At 43.7% G+C, this 13,027-nt stretch overlaps 1 protein-coding gene across 4 annotated transcripts in view; it reads left to right on the top strand.

Annotated features, from left to right (window-relative positions):
- Window positions 1–13,027, top strand: part of DOCK11 (dedicator of cytokinesis 11) — a 199,830-nt gene that overhangs the window by 142,877 nt on the left and 43,926 nt on the right. For all 4 annotated transcript variants that reach the window (XM_081792433.1, XM_081792431.1, XM_081792430.1 and 1 more), the window contains 5 exons: window positions 1,005–1,147; window positions 2,528–2,643; window positions 5,389–5,526; window positions 10,439–10,621; window positions 12,601–12,714. In XM_081792433.1, coding sequence (XP_081648559.1) covers window positions 1,005–1,147; window positions 2,528–2,643; window positions 5,389–5,526; window positions 10,439–10,621; window positions 12,601–12,714 — 694 coding nt within the window. The remainder of the gene's footprint in view (window positions 1–1,004; window positions 1,148–2,527; window positions 2,644–5,388; window positions 5,527–10,438; window positions 10,622–12,600; window positions 12,715–13,027) is intronic.

The raw sequence follows: 13,027 nt of genomic DNA, 5'->3' as shown, positions 1-13,027 counted from the left end.
AGATTACTTATTCCAATAAGATGTATTTTAGAGGTAGAGTTAAGAAGCTCAAACAGAGTTGTTTTTTTTTTAAAAATTCACAATCCATGGCACTTCCAAAAACTACAGAGGCACTTTGGATGGAGTTTATTGCTAACTTTCGGGAACATCCTAATAGTAGGTAATTCAGGTGACAATTTCCACTGTCTTTCCTGGTAACTTGGAGCTGGCATGGTAACTACCACCATGAGCTTTCACCCCTAAGATTCTGCCAATTCTCACAGTTTACTAGAGGACAGTCAAACTCCTTTTCTTTCTTAGTTCCCCTATGACCCAGCTGTAGTTGTTGTTTTTTTTTTTTAACGGAATCTTAAAACTGAAGGAAAGCAAAAATTGGCACATCCATCAATAGACATGTTTACAGAGTAAAAATTTCGGATCCAGATTGAACTCCAGTCCAGAAACAGAGTAGATTGGCCTTCATTCTCGCACACCTAACCCCAGGAACTCTCCCCACCTCATTTCAATTCTGAGTATCCCCTCTCACTGTTTTCTCGGACTTCTGCCCTTCCTCACCTTTTGGGAAAAGACGGAATCTTACTGCAGTGTTGGCCACTTGACTCTGATGTTTCTGAGAAGGAGGGAAGTAAGAAACTTTTTTTCTAAATGCTTTAATTATATGCTCATAGTAAAAGCTCTTTTAAATACACTTTAAGGGGTACCTGGCTGGCTCAGTCTGTAGAGCATGTGACTCTTGATCTCAGGATTGTGAGTTCGAGCCCCACGTTGGGTATAGCAATTACTTAAAAATAAGATCTTTAAAAAATAAAATAAATAAATACACATTAAAACTCCATACAGTTTCCAGTGATGATGCCTCATTGAAGCCAAGTAATAGTTGATAGAATATTGAACATAGTGCACTGTTTATGTGGAAACCTAATCAGTTATCAGTTTTAAAAAAAATCGAACAATGAGATCTATTATTAGAGTACTCCCTTTCCTAACTTTAAAATTTATTTTAGGGTGCATGATGCCTGGCTGTCAAAGCACTTTGGGATAGACCGAAAATCACAAACCATGCCAGCCCTTCGAAACAGATCAGGAGTAATGCAGGCCCGGCTTCAGCATCTTAGTAGCCTGGAAAGTTCATTTACACTTAATCACAGTAAGTAAAAACGTGGGTAGGATACCCGTTTGAAATACGCATGTAATGCGATTTAACCTTACAGCAATTCTAGCTTAAATCACCAGCACGACTGGAAATGACTTTACATTCGTGGATATATTTGCATACCTCTGTGATTATATACAATCCTTTCATCATACCTGGATATCTAATAAAATATGCATGGATTTCCAGCGATTTTAGGTAATGGTGAAAAACCACCATTAGTTCAGTATTAAAGAATACTGTTCTCATTGAATTGCTGTTCTCATCATATTATTTTACACTGGATAGCCTTCATTCCTATTGTTAAACTTCAATGCAAATAGTGGCATCTTTTTTTTTTTAAGGATTTTTTTTTAAGTTTATTTATTTTGAGAGAGAGAGAGAGAGAGAGAGAGAGAGCATGAGCAGGGGAGGGGCAGAGGGAGAGGGAGAGAAGGAGAATCCCAAGCAGGCTTTGCACCATCAGCGTGGCAAATGGCATCTTAATATAATAGTATATGTAATATCTGTTTAGTATATAGAATGTCTGTTCATTCAGTGATTTTTAAGGGATTACACATACTGAGCTGACTGCAGAAATCAAAGAACTGTAAATACTATTTTGACAAAGGTATATTTCACATGTGTTGGAATGTTGACGAGGAGACTCCGACCAGGAGAGAAATGTTGCCCCATCTGGGGAAGCCAGAGGGTTCTGTAAATAGAAGTGATCCTCTGAAGAGCAAATATTAATAAAAAGTCAAAGAGAAAATTTTCATTTCCATACAGTCCTCTGGAGGTCACAGAAAAGGAAGCCAGTGACACTGGCTTCGTAATAAGGACTAATAATAAAAACAAATATCCTGAGCAGATGGAACCTGAGCTAATAATAGACTCAAGACCTTTAAAAAAAAAAATGCAAGTTTTACAGCCTTCAGCTTTGCTCTCATCGCTTGTAAAAATATAATGGACCTACTTCCTTCAGTTGGCCCAGATGCTTTGTTTTCCTTCTGATTTAGAAACAACGGTAGGAGGCTGTGTGTGATGTAGCTGATTGTCTATTTCTCATTTTTGCGCAAATAATTTCCTGTGTCATTCCTAGTTACATCACCGCCGTTCATCACTGAAATCTTGTCTCCGAGGAAGGGGGCACGCAATTCGGTGTTGCAGAGCTCTGGATACGGAGCTGAAGTTAGAATTAGCAGAGTTGACGAAGCAGGAGCGTATTTGATTAAGGGATAAATACAGCAAGACTCGTTAGGTCTGCAGGCGTCAAGAGCGTCTTTTCTTCTCGCTTGTCTCTCTCTGGAGTCCTCGGGGGGGAGCAAAAAGCATTCAAAACTGGCATGCGTGTCTCTGCGTTGGGCAGTTTTCATTTACTGTTTTAAATCTTAGGTTCTGCGACCACTGAAGCGGATATTTTCCATCAGGCCCTTCTTGAAGGCAACACTGCTACCGAAGTGTCCCTGACAGTATTAGATACCGTCTCGTTTTTCACCCAGTGCTTCAAGGTAAAAATGAAAAGTTAGAATTCAGTTGGTGTCATTGCAAAGAAAACAATATACGCGAAGTAATTAGTCAGAGGAAGCAGAGTGCAGTGAAAAAGCCCCGAAGGAACAGTCTGGAAACTTGCGTGACAGACCTTGTTTGCCCGGCTCCTGTGTGACCTTGGGAATTCACAGAGACTCACTTTCCCCTGGCCGTAGAGGGAGGGGTTGGGGCTTATTTGCCCTTCAGCTTCCTTCTGCCGCTTAAATTCTGCTGTTTGATTTTTGTGTGTTTCACAACCGCTTTCCATCACACTTTTATGAAGAATTTGTCCAGTCATTTTTAGCTCGGCTTGGGATCGAGTCGGTTTGCCCAAATACCCAGCACGGTGAGGTGCTCTGCCAGGGCTAGGTGATGTCCAGGCAGGCTGGCTGGCTTCCCTAGCCAGGCGCCTTGTGCTTTTTCTCAGATGTCCGCCTCTCAATACAAATCGTCATTACTGGGATTTTACAAAAGGAGAAGGTAAAAAGCAGTGATCTTGCAGGGTTGTGGAGGGAGTAAAATGAGATAATGACTAGGAGAGCGCTTTGAAGAGTAAAAATTACCCAACTGTAACATAATGTAACTTTAGTGGGAGAGCTCAAAATTGAAAAATCTTGCCTGCTTTCCCCTGAGTTACACAGACCGATTCTTTTCTTTCCTCTTCCCTCTGTAATTCAGTTCATTGCTTCAGCCCTCCAGATTGATTATGGAAGCCTGGCCTGGGCTTTTCAGGTCAGGGATTATGATCCTTGAAAATGGAATTAGATACTAATAAGACATAGGCTACAGAATTTCTTTATCAAGGATTAGGTTTGTTCTGATTTAAAATGCAGATACTTCTTATTTGACAAACACGTCTTGGCCCAGAGGTCAGGCACCATCTTAAGCACTTAAAACTATTAACTCACTTTTTTATTGTGGCGCCGGGGGCGGGAAAGGGGAGTGATGGCAAATGAGATCCAGGGTGGGGTTTTTTTTGAGGTGATGAGAACGCACTAAAATTGGATCGTGACGGTTGAACAGCCCTGTAAATTTCCTAAAAACAATTAAGTCATGTATGTAAAATAGGTAAGTTTTATGGGACATAAACTATAACCCAGTAAACTCAAACATACACACATGAACCCGCTTTTACTCCTTAGACTAGCTCTATGATGTAGACAGTTATTACTCCCCTTTTAAAATGAGGAAACTGGGGCTCACGGGGAAGGTGATGTCGCCTAGCTGATCAGTGGCAGACTCAGGATTCAGATCCAGGCCAGTCCTCACAAGAATCCGTGCTTCTGGGGCGCCTGGGTGGCTCAGTCGGTTGAGCGTCCGACTTCGGCTCAGGTCATGATCTCGCGGTCCGTGAGTTCGAGCCCCGCGTCGGGCTCTGTGCTGATAGCTCGGAGCCTGGAGCCTGTTTCAGATTCTGTGTCTCCCTCTCTCTGACCCTCCCCCATTCATGCTCTGTCTCTCTCTGTCTCAAAAATAAATAAACGTTAAAAAAAAAAATTAAAAAAAAAAAAAAAAAAAGAATCCGTGCTTCTAACCACTACACCCTGCCTCGAAGTAGTGCACTAAGGAAAGAACCAGAAAAGTCTTACTCATTCAGGGATTCTGGCTCCTGATGTCACCATCAGTTAGCTCTGTCACCATTTGGTATATTATTTTGTGTTTTTTGTTGTTACTTTGGGTCAAATTGTAACTCCCTAATTCGTTTCTTCAGGGATGGTCGGCCTAGAGAAGTTAGCCAATGCTTTAATTTTTTTTTTTTTTTAACATTTATTATTTATTTTTGAGACAGAGAGAGACAGACAGAGCATGAACAGGGGAGAGTCAGAGAGAGGGAGACACAGAATCTGAAACAGGCTCCAGGCTCTGAGCTGTCAGCACAGAGCCCGACGTGGGGCTCGAACTCACAGCCCTCACGGACCGTGAGATCATGACCTGAGCTGAAGTCGGCCGCCCAACCGACTGAGCCACCCAGGCGACCAATGCTTTAAAAAAAAAAAGGTTCACAAACCCGTAGCTACTGCTCTACAGTTTGTTGTTTCTTTTATGCCTCTGTTTGCGAGGAGTAAACATTTTACATAGTCTGTTCAGTTGTCGTGCCCCTTATGATCTCTCTTCCTGAGGTTTGTCCCCAGTAGCCAAATACGTCTTCTACTAAACATACTTTTAAAAGTAAATTGGATAATAGACTTTTAAAATAGAAATGATATTGTCCATAATTCTTACATTATTTAGTCTTCCTCGAAGAAATACAAAGCCTGGTTGCCTTGTGTCCATTTTTAATTTACTGATTTCTTCATTGAGAAGCAGTATGGTTAATGTTGCGTAATATTAATAGGTTAAGAGGGGCGCCTGGCTATTTCATTCTGTGGAGCACACAACTCTTGACCTCGAGGTTGTGGGTTCAAGCCCCACGTTGGGTGTAGAGATGACTTAAAAAGAATAAAATCTTTGAAAAAAAATATTAACAGGTTCACAGAAAACATTCTTCCCGTACTAGTTCTGTATTTGCGGTGCTACATTGGAAAAATCATTTTTTTCATCTGTTTGAAATGGCGGAATTAAGTGTAAACGTAGTTTGTGTGGTATTTTAGGATTTCCAACTTGAAAGACAGCACAAATGTCTCTAAGTTGTATTAAGCTTTTTCTTTTTCTGAAACTCTCTCATTGGGGGACGGGCAGCATAAACTATTTCTGCAAAATGTATTTTCGTTGTTGTTGTTTTGCAGAGTCAGCTTTTAAATAATGATGGCCACAACCCATTAATGAAAAAAGTATTTGATATCCATCTGGCTTTTCTTAAAAATGGACAGTCTGAAGTGTCACTGAAACACGTTTTTGCCTCACTGCGAGCTTTCATCAGTAAGGTAAGGAGAAAAGCTTTATAGCTGCTGGCGGGCTCCATCTGCCGCATGAAAGAAAGAGGGCAACGGTGATCATTGCAGTGACATCTACAAGCCTCAGATAATGAAGCTATGAAGTACAGAATAGCGAAATACACAAAGAGGACCCACCCAAAACCCCTTAAAATCTGAACGTGCTTTTTGCTTGTTTTAATTTAAATTTTAATTAATTTATTTAAAACCTTTTTTTAATGTTTACTTATTTCTGAGAGAGAGCCACAGTGCGAGCAGGGGAGGGGAAGGGAGAGAGGGAGACACAGAATCCAAAGCAGGCTCCAGGCTCCGAGCTGTCAGCAAAGAGCCTGCGCGGGGCTCGAACCCACAAACCGCGAGGTCATGACCTGAGCCGAAGATGGACGCTTAACCAACTGAGCCACCCAGGTACCACTATTTATGGTGGTAGAAAGAGAAACCGTGTGTGCCCATGCACGTGTGGGGGAAGCGCAGAGGGAGAGAGAGAAAGAGAGAGAGAGAGGGAGAGAATCTTAAGCAGGCTCCACACTGGGCACGGATCCCGTCGCGGGGCTCCATTTCAAAACTGCGAGACCATGAGCTGAGCCCAAAATCAAGATCAGATGCTTAACCGACTAAGCCGCCCAGGCACCCCCATGCTTTCTACATTTTATTTCACCTTGTCATTCCTTCCGGTTTTCAGCAGGCTCCTTTGAAAAGTATTATTTTCAAATTACCAACTTTGCCAGTGTTTCTTCTGGTTTGCTTCTTTTGAAAGTATTCTTGAGACGCTGAGGATCTAGAAGTTCTCAGTGCACTTATGTCCAAGCACGCGGAAAGCAGAGACCAAGTTTTATAGCCCCAGGGTCTTGCATGATATCCTGCAAACGGTAGGCACTCAGTATGCGTTCAGATGAATGAATTCTGCCTTTCAGTGCTAATTGTGTCTGCGGGCTTTACATTTTCAGGCTGCTTACCTCATCTCAACAAAAACCTCAGACCAGGCTTTCAGGAATAAATACGACTGAAAGAGTTAGCAAAAAATTGATTTCTTGTCTGGTTTTGGTAGCTTTTAAACATAATAAAAAGCATCATAAACCAGGATGGAGTTAAAATTATGGAAAGGCACAGCCTAGGCTTCCACTCTGGTATGTAAAACTCCAACAAGACCAAGAAATTCAATTAGTTGATTTGTGTAGTGGAACAGCTAAGCATGGAAAACTTTTTTTTGCCATCATTCTTTGTATGGAAGCTTATTGCGTTTAGTTGATGGAGAACTTAGGTGGATTTGAAGGTTGTTTTTTAATTGCCACTCCGTAATATAATTTTTGAATAAAGAAGTATCCGGAGAATTGAGTTCAACAGAAGCACATTATAAGGAACTAAGGGGAGAAAAAAAAAAAAAGAAAGAAACTAAGGGGAAGAGATTCAGAAATATTTCATTGACCAAACAGTTACTGGGTAGGTACTTACTGGTGTTGGATACTTTGTCAGGGATACAGTCTAAGGGCTTATTGTCCAGTAGAGGGAAACATACACACACACACACACACACACACACACACACACACGAATGAATACCATTAGAATAAAAGAAGTCTATATAGGGAACCGAGGGCTGGCTGGGGGAGGAGAAATGTTCTAATTTGGCGGAAGTTTCCCCGTAGCAGTAGCGATAGAACTTAGTATGGACTGAGCAAGAGAGGAGACTGAAGAGGTAAATGGGGACCAGATGGTTATGTACTCATCCTAGGGATTAGACTTCCTCTTTTAGGCATCAGGAAGCATGGAACCAACACAAAAAGATTTGTGTTAAGAGCAGATCGGTGCCAATGGGCAAAAACTCTCTCAAAAGTAGTGTGGACGGTAGATTGGTGGCAGTACTAAATAAAGGTGGGAAGAAGACTTACTACAATAAGCTAGGAAAGAGATGAGGACCTAAAATAAGGTAGAGATGGAGAGTCAGAGGCAGACATAAAACGTGGGAAGGAAATTGAATTGATAGGATTTGGTCATCAGCTCACCGACTGGATGGTGGAGTAGGGTGGGTGATGTGAAACATAGAGAAAAAACTACATTTGGGGTAAAAGCTCATGAGTTCTGTTTTGTGGATCTGTTCAATTTAAGGTGCCTTTAGGCCATCCAGTTAGAGCTGTTAGGACTGGCAGTTGGATATATGGATCTTTGCTCTGGAGAGTGATCTGGGTTAGAGAGCTAGACTTGGAGTCGTCTGTCCGTCCGTCCATCCATCCATCCATCCATCCATCCATCCCGTATTTACCAAACACCTTCTCTCTGTCTGGCACTGTACTAGGTACTAGAGATACAGTGGTGGAGATACAAAAGAAACATAGTCTCTGCTCTCAGGAAGCTTGTAGTCTAGTGAAATAAACAAGTAAATTAACTGGTAATTATAAGTTCTAGGAAGGAACCGAAGGTGCTAAGATAGAGAATAAGGATTTGTGGGAGATCCCTTACTTTAGATAGGCTTATCCCTTTTTAAATGAGACCTGAAATACAAAAAGGGGCCAGCTGTTTGAAAAGCTCAAGGAAGAACACTCTAGGGAGAAGGACATGCATAGGCAAAGGCCCAGAAGTTCTGGGAACTGAAAGGCCCAGTTTCACTGGAACATAGTGAACTAGGGAGATCAGCAGCATAAGAGTGGTAATTGAAGCCATGGGAGTGGTTTAATTTCCCCTGGAGAACATGTAGAGGAAGAACCCTCCCCCCACCCCCAGCCCCACCCCCACCCCTCCCCCCCCCACAAAGGTCAAGAGCAGTACATGGGAGAAAAACAACGTGGAAGGGGCTGGAAAAGAACTCAATGGAGATGAGAGGGGAACAGTCACAGAAGTAGGAAGAAAGGCAAAAAAGAAGGATATCCTAGAAGCCAAAGGAGAAAAAAGTTTCAACGTTATTATGAGGTATGGAGCCGTCTAATAAGGTAAGGAGGAAAGGAAATCCATTGGGATTGGCAGTTAGGAGGTCATTGATGATTTTGGCCATTGCCCACTCAAAGAAGTGTGATGGAGGTAAAAACTAATGATAGTGGATTAATTACACTACTCCCATGCCCTCCCTTACACCTTTATTTTCATACTAGAGTATCTTGCCCAGCAATATTTGGTCTAATCCGGTGAAACTGTTGATGAGATTTCCCAATTGCCAATCAGAAAACGTTCATTAAGCATTCATTATCCGCATAGCATTGTACTTGGTGTTAAGGTGATTACAAAGAAATAGATTCTTGGGGCTCCTGGGTGGCTCAGTCGGTTAAGCATCCAACTTCAGCTCAGGCCGTGATCTCACGGTGGTTGGATTCGAGCCCCGCGTCGGGCTCTGTGCTGACAGCTCAGAGCCTAGAGCCTGCTTCGGATTCTCTGTCTTCCTCTCTCTCTGCACCAACCCCACTCACACTCTGTCTGTCTGTCTGTCTATCAAAAATAAATAAACATTAGGGGCGCCTGGGTGGCGCAGTCGGTTAAGCGTCCAACTTCAGCCAGGTCACGATCTCGCGGTCCGTGAGTTCGAGCCCCGCGTCAGGCTCTGGGCCGATGGCTCGGAGCCTGGAGCCTGTTTCCGATTCTGTGTCTCCCTCTCTCTCTGCCCCTCCCCCGTTCATGCTCTGTCTCTCTCTGTCCCAAAAATAAATAAAAAACGTTGAAAAAAAAATTTAAAAAAAAAAATAAATAAATAAATAAACATTAAAAAAACAAGAAGAAATACATTCTTGGGGCACCTGCCGGTCTCAGTCAGTGGAGCATGTGACTCTTGAATCATGAATTTGAGCACCACGTTGGGCATAGAGATAACTTAAAAAAAAAAAAAAAAAGGTTCCTATAACATGGGTTTAAACTCAAGATTCCCAAGGAATAATTTTGAAAGAGTGGCCCTCTAGCTTCACACTCCCTGAAAAAATCCATTGTGTGCCCTCAAAGCAACTTCCTGCTTGCTTAGACATGTAAGCATGGGAGATTGTAACAAGCCTATGTTATGATGAATAGTTTATCTTCCACAAAGCAGCCTGAATATATTTTCAAAGCAATAGCCACTTGGCTGTTTTGAAGATTGAGCATAACTTTTGTACTCTCTTTCTAATGCCACAATGTATCTTACTCAACAACTATTTATGAGAAGACACACGTGCGTATGTTTGTGGGCCTATACTTTGCCTATACCCCAGTTTGTTAAAAGATCAACTTTACTTGCTGATTAGATTCCCACTATAATTTTCTCAGCATTTGGGAGTTCGGAACATAAGGAGCTGTTTAAATACACAGCAAAAGAGTAAATAATGCAGACTGTCCTTCCCATTTTCAAAGCCCAAACTGAGACCCATCAATCATTCATCATTTCAGCCATTCATTAATTTAATACGTACTATCAAGAACCTACCTATCGGGGTGCCTGGGTGACTCAGTTGTTTAAGCCTCTGACTCTTGATTTCAACCCAGGTCATGGTCCCAGGGTCATGGGATCAAGCCCCGTGTTGGGCTCCACGCCCCCCGTAGGGCCTGTTTGGGATTCTCTTCCTCTTCCCTGCTCTGCCCATCTCCCGTGCTCGCACATGCTCTCTCTCTCTCTCTCTCTCTCTTAGAAAACACAAAAATAACCCAAAAACCAAAACCAAAAGAGCCTACTTACCGTCTTTTCCAGACCATCGTGAGCTCTTCTCGGATCTGTAGCATTTACAGTCTGCCCTGCACATTTGTGTCGTGACCTGTCCGCTGACTTGAATTGTTCTGTTATTAATGTGTGCCGGTCTCCGGTTCTCCGGAGCAGAGCCCTGACCTTAGTTTGGTTTTGTGTCCTCGAGGCACTCGGTACAGTTGTGAGTGAGAAGATGGAAGGCGTTGGATGGGTGAGTGATTTGGAGGGGGAGTGGGTTTCCGGACACTTACTTCCGTTTTTCCTGCTCTTTAGTTCCCCTCCGCCTTTTTCAAAGGAAGGGTTAACATGTGTGCCGCATTTTGCTACGAGGTTCTCAAGTGCTGCACCTCGAAGATCAGCTCAACCAGGAACGAGGCGTCCGCGCTTTTGTATCTTCTGATGAGGAACAACTTTGAGTACACCAAGAGGAAAACCTTTTTGAGGACCCATCTGCAGGTCAGTGAAAACCAAAGCTCCTTTCTTCTGTTCCCTCTTTAGCCTCTAGATCGAGGCCCGGCGATACTCGGTCCACGACGGTAGCGGCCAGCCACCTAGGTCTCCCCCGAGTGCCTGACCGTGTCGTCAGTGTAGAATACACGTTGGTGTTGGACGGCTGAGGGCACAAAAGTAAAATATCGCCGTTGTTTTATGCTGACCTTATGTTGACGTGATAGTTTGGACGTAATTGGGTGAAGTAAAACCTATTAAATTGCACCTATGTCTTTTTGCTTTTTAACGTGGCCCCTGGACGCTTTAAAATTGCGAATGTGGCCCACCTATTTCTGTTGGGCAGTGCTGCTCCAGAGTGTAGATGTGAAGAGCCCAGACTCTAGTGCGGAATCCCAGATTCCCACTCACTGTGCGACCTTGAGCAACTGCCCGAGTCTCTCAGTGCCTCAGTTTCTTCATAGGGTTTCATGAGGATTAAGTGAGATAAGGAAATACCACACCAAATATTGGTTGGAGAACATGACCGGTGAGAGCCTGTACGTTACGGTAACAGGTTTTTTAGTTTGTTTTTCACGTTCCAGCATGCCCGGTTTGTAAAGGATGAGAGACGGCTCAAGGTTTAGTGGAAAGCATGGGTTTTGGAAGCACACCTACCTGGGTTTAAATCCTAGTTTGGCTACTTGCTTACCGTGTGACCCTAGGCGAGTTACTCCATTTAAAGGCATTTAACCGTGTGCCTCATCTGTGAAACGAGGCCAACTCAAACAGGTATTGTCGTCACCCCCCTATTACGAATGGGGAAAGCGAGGCACAGAAGGGTTCCGTAGCTTCCCCACAGCCACACGGTGAATAATTGATAGAGTCAAAACTTGAAGCGAAGGCAGTTTGACCCTAGAGCTTGTGCTCCTTGTTCCCACAAAGCCCTGCTTCCCGGGAGCGGCCATCGACACCTTAACGTGAATCATTTAGGTAATCATCCAAGGGAGCTTGAGAGATTCAAATCCCCATCAAAGGCCCTTCCGTCCACTGCTGTCTAAACTAGACAGACCCCAGCGAGAAGCCAAGAAGGGAGCCGAAGTCCTGGAGTTGGGAGTGTGGCACACGGAAATAGACCGGCGAAAGGCGGGCGAGAGGCCGTCAGAGACAAACGTCATTTGTTCCCGGCTTTGCCGGAGCTACTCCTTAGCAAAGCGTGTTTAGAGTGGGGGTCTGACCACCCCTGTTAGCAGTTCATGATTTTGAAAACCGTGTTAGATCTAGCTGTGCTGTGAGTTTGGAACAGCCATTCACCTCTAAACCAAGAAACGTCCCAATAACATTTGTCACTGGGACCTTTGGAGCTGCTCTTACACTAGAAGAATTTAAACCCCTCACGTATGAAGAAACTCGATTATGATGGAACTGTGAGGCATTTTAAAAAATCTTTTTAAGTGTATTTATTCTAAGAGAGAGGGCAAGCAGGGGAGAGGCAGAGAGAGAGAGAGAGAGAGACAGGAAGAGAGAGCATCCCAAGCAGGCTCCGTGCTGTCAGCACAGAGCCCAAGGCAGGGCTCGATCTCACAAACCGTGAGAACATGACCCGAGCCAACATCAGGAGTCCCACGCTTAACCGAATGAGCCACCCAGGCACCCCAGTGAGGCATTTTTAAAAGAAGCGTTTCAGGGGCGCCTGAGTGCCTCAGTCAGGCATCCAACTTCGGCTCAGATCTTAATCTCGAGGTTCCAGCCCTGCACCGGGCTCTCTGCTGTCCACACGGAGCTCGCTTCTGGTCCTCCGTCTCCCTCTCTCTCTGCCCGTCCCCTGCTCATGCTCTCTCTCTCTCTCTCTCTCTCTCTCTCAAAAAGAAATAAACATCTAAAAATTTTTCAAACAATAAAACTAAAAGAAGCGTTTCCTATGGGTGCTTATGGGCTCATACAATGATGAGGATAAGCAGCATTTGTTCAAAAGACACTCGAAAACCAACGTGTGCTTCCTCCCACAGATCATAATTGCTGTGAGCCAGCTGATAGCCGACGTGGCACTAAGCGGCGGATCGCGATTTCAGGAATCCCTGTTCATTATCAACAATTTCGCAAACAGTGACAGACCTATGAAGGTACGTCCTCAACTACAAGTAATAAACTAGCACCACATTCACTGTCAGAGAAGCTTACACTCCTGTAGTCAAACCCTCATTGGACTCACAGCTTTTGATGGCACAGGGCGCATATAGAACGTGGGTTTCATGAGTCAAGGCTCTGTTTGGTACGGCACCCAGAGCACCGCCCCGTACGGAACAGAGCTTCAGTATTCGTTGACTGGACGGATGAATGACTATGTTATGTATACACAGCTGTTCGAGCTAGTAGGATTGGAATTTTTTCCTGAGCTTGATTTCTACACTTGCTCAGACAAGGCATGGATTCTTT

This window comes from Panthera onca, chromosome X (assembly GCF_046562875.1).
Source record: "Panthera onca isolate mPanOnc1 chromosome X, mPanOnc1 haplotype 2, whole genome shotgun sequence".
In the NCBI taxonomy this organism is placed as follows: domain Eukaryota; kingdom Metazoa; phylum Chordata; class Mammalia; order Carnivora; family Felidae; genus Panthera; species Panthera onca.
Note: the sequence above shows the minus strand (reverse complement) of the source record. Positions and strands in the feature narration are given on the sequence as shown.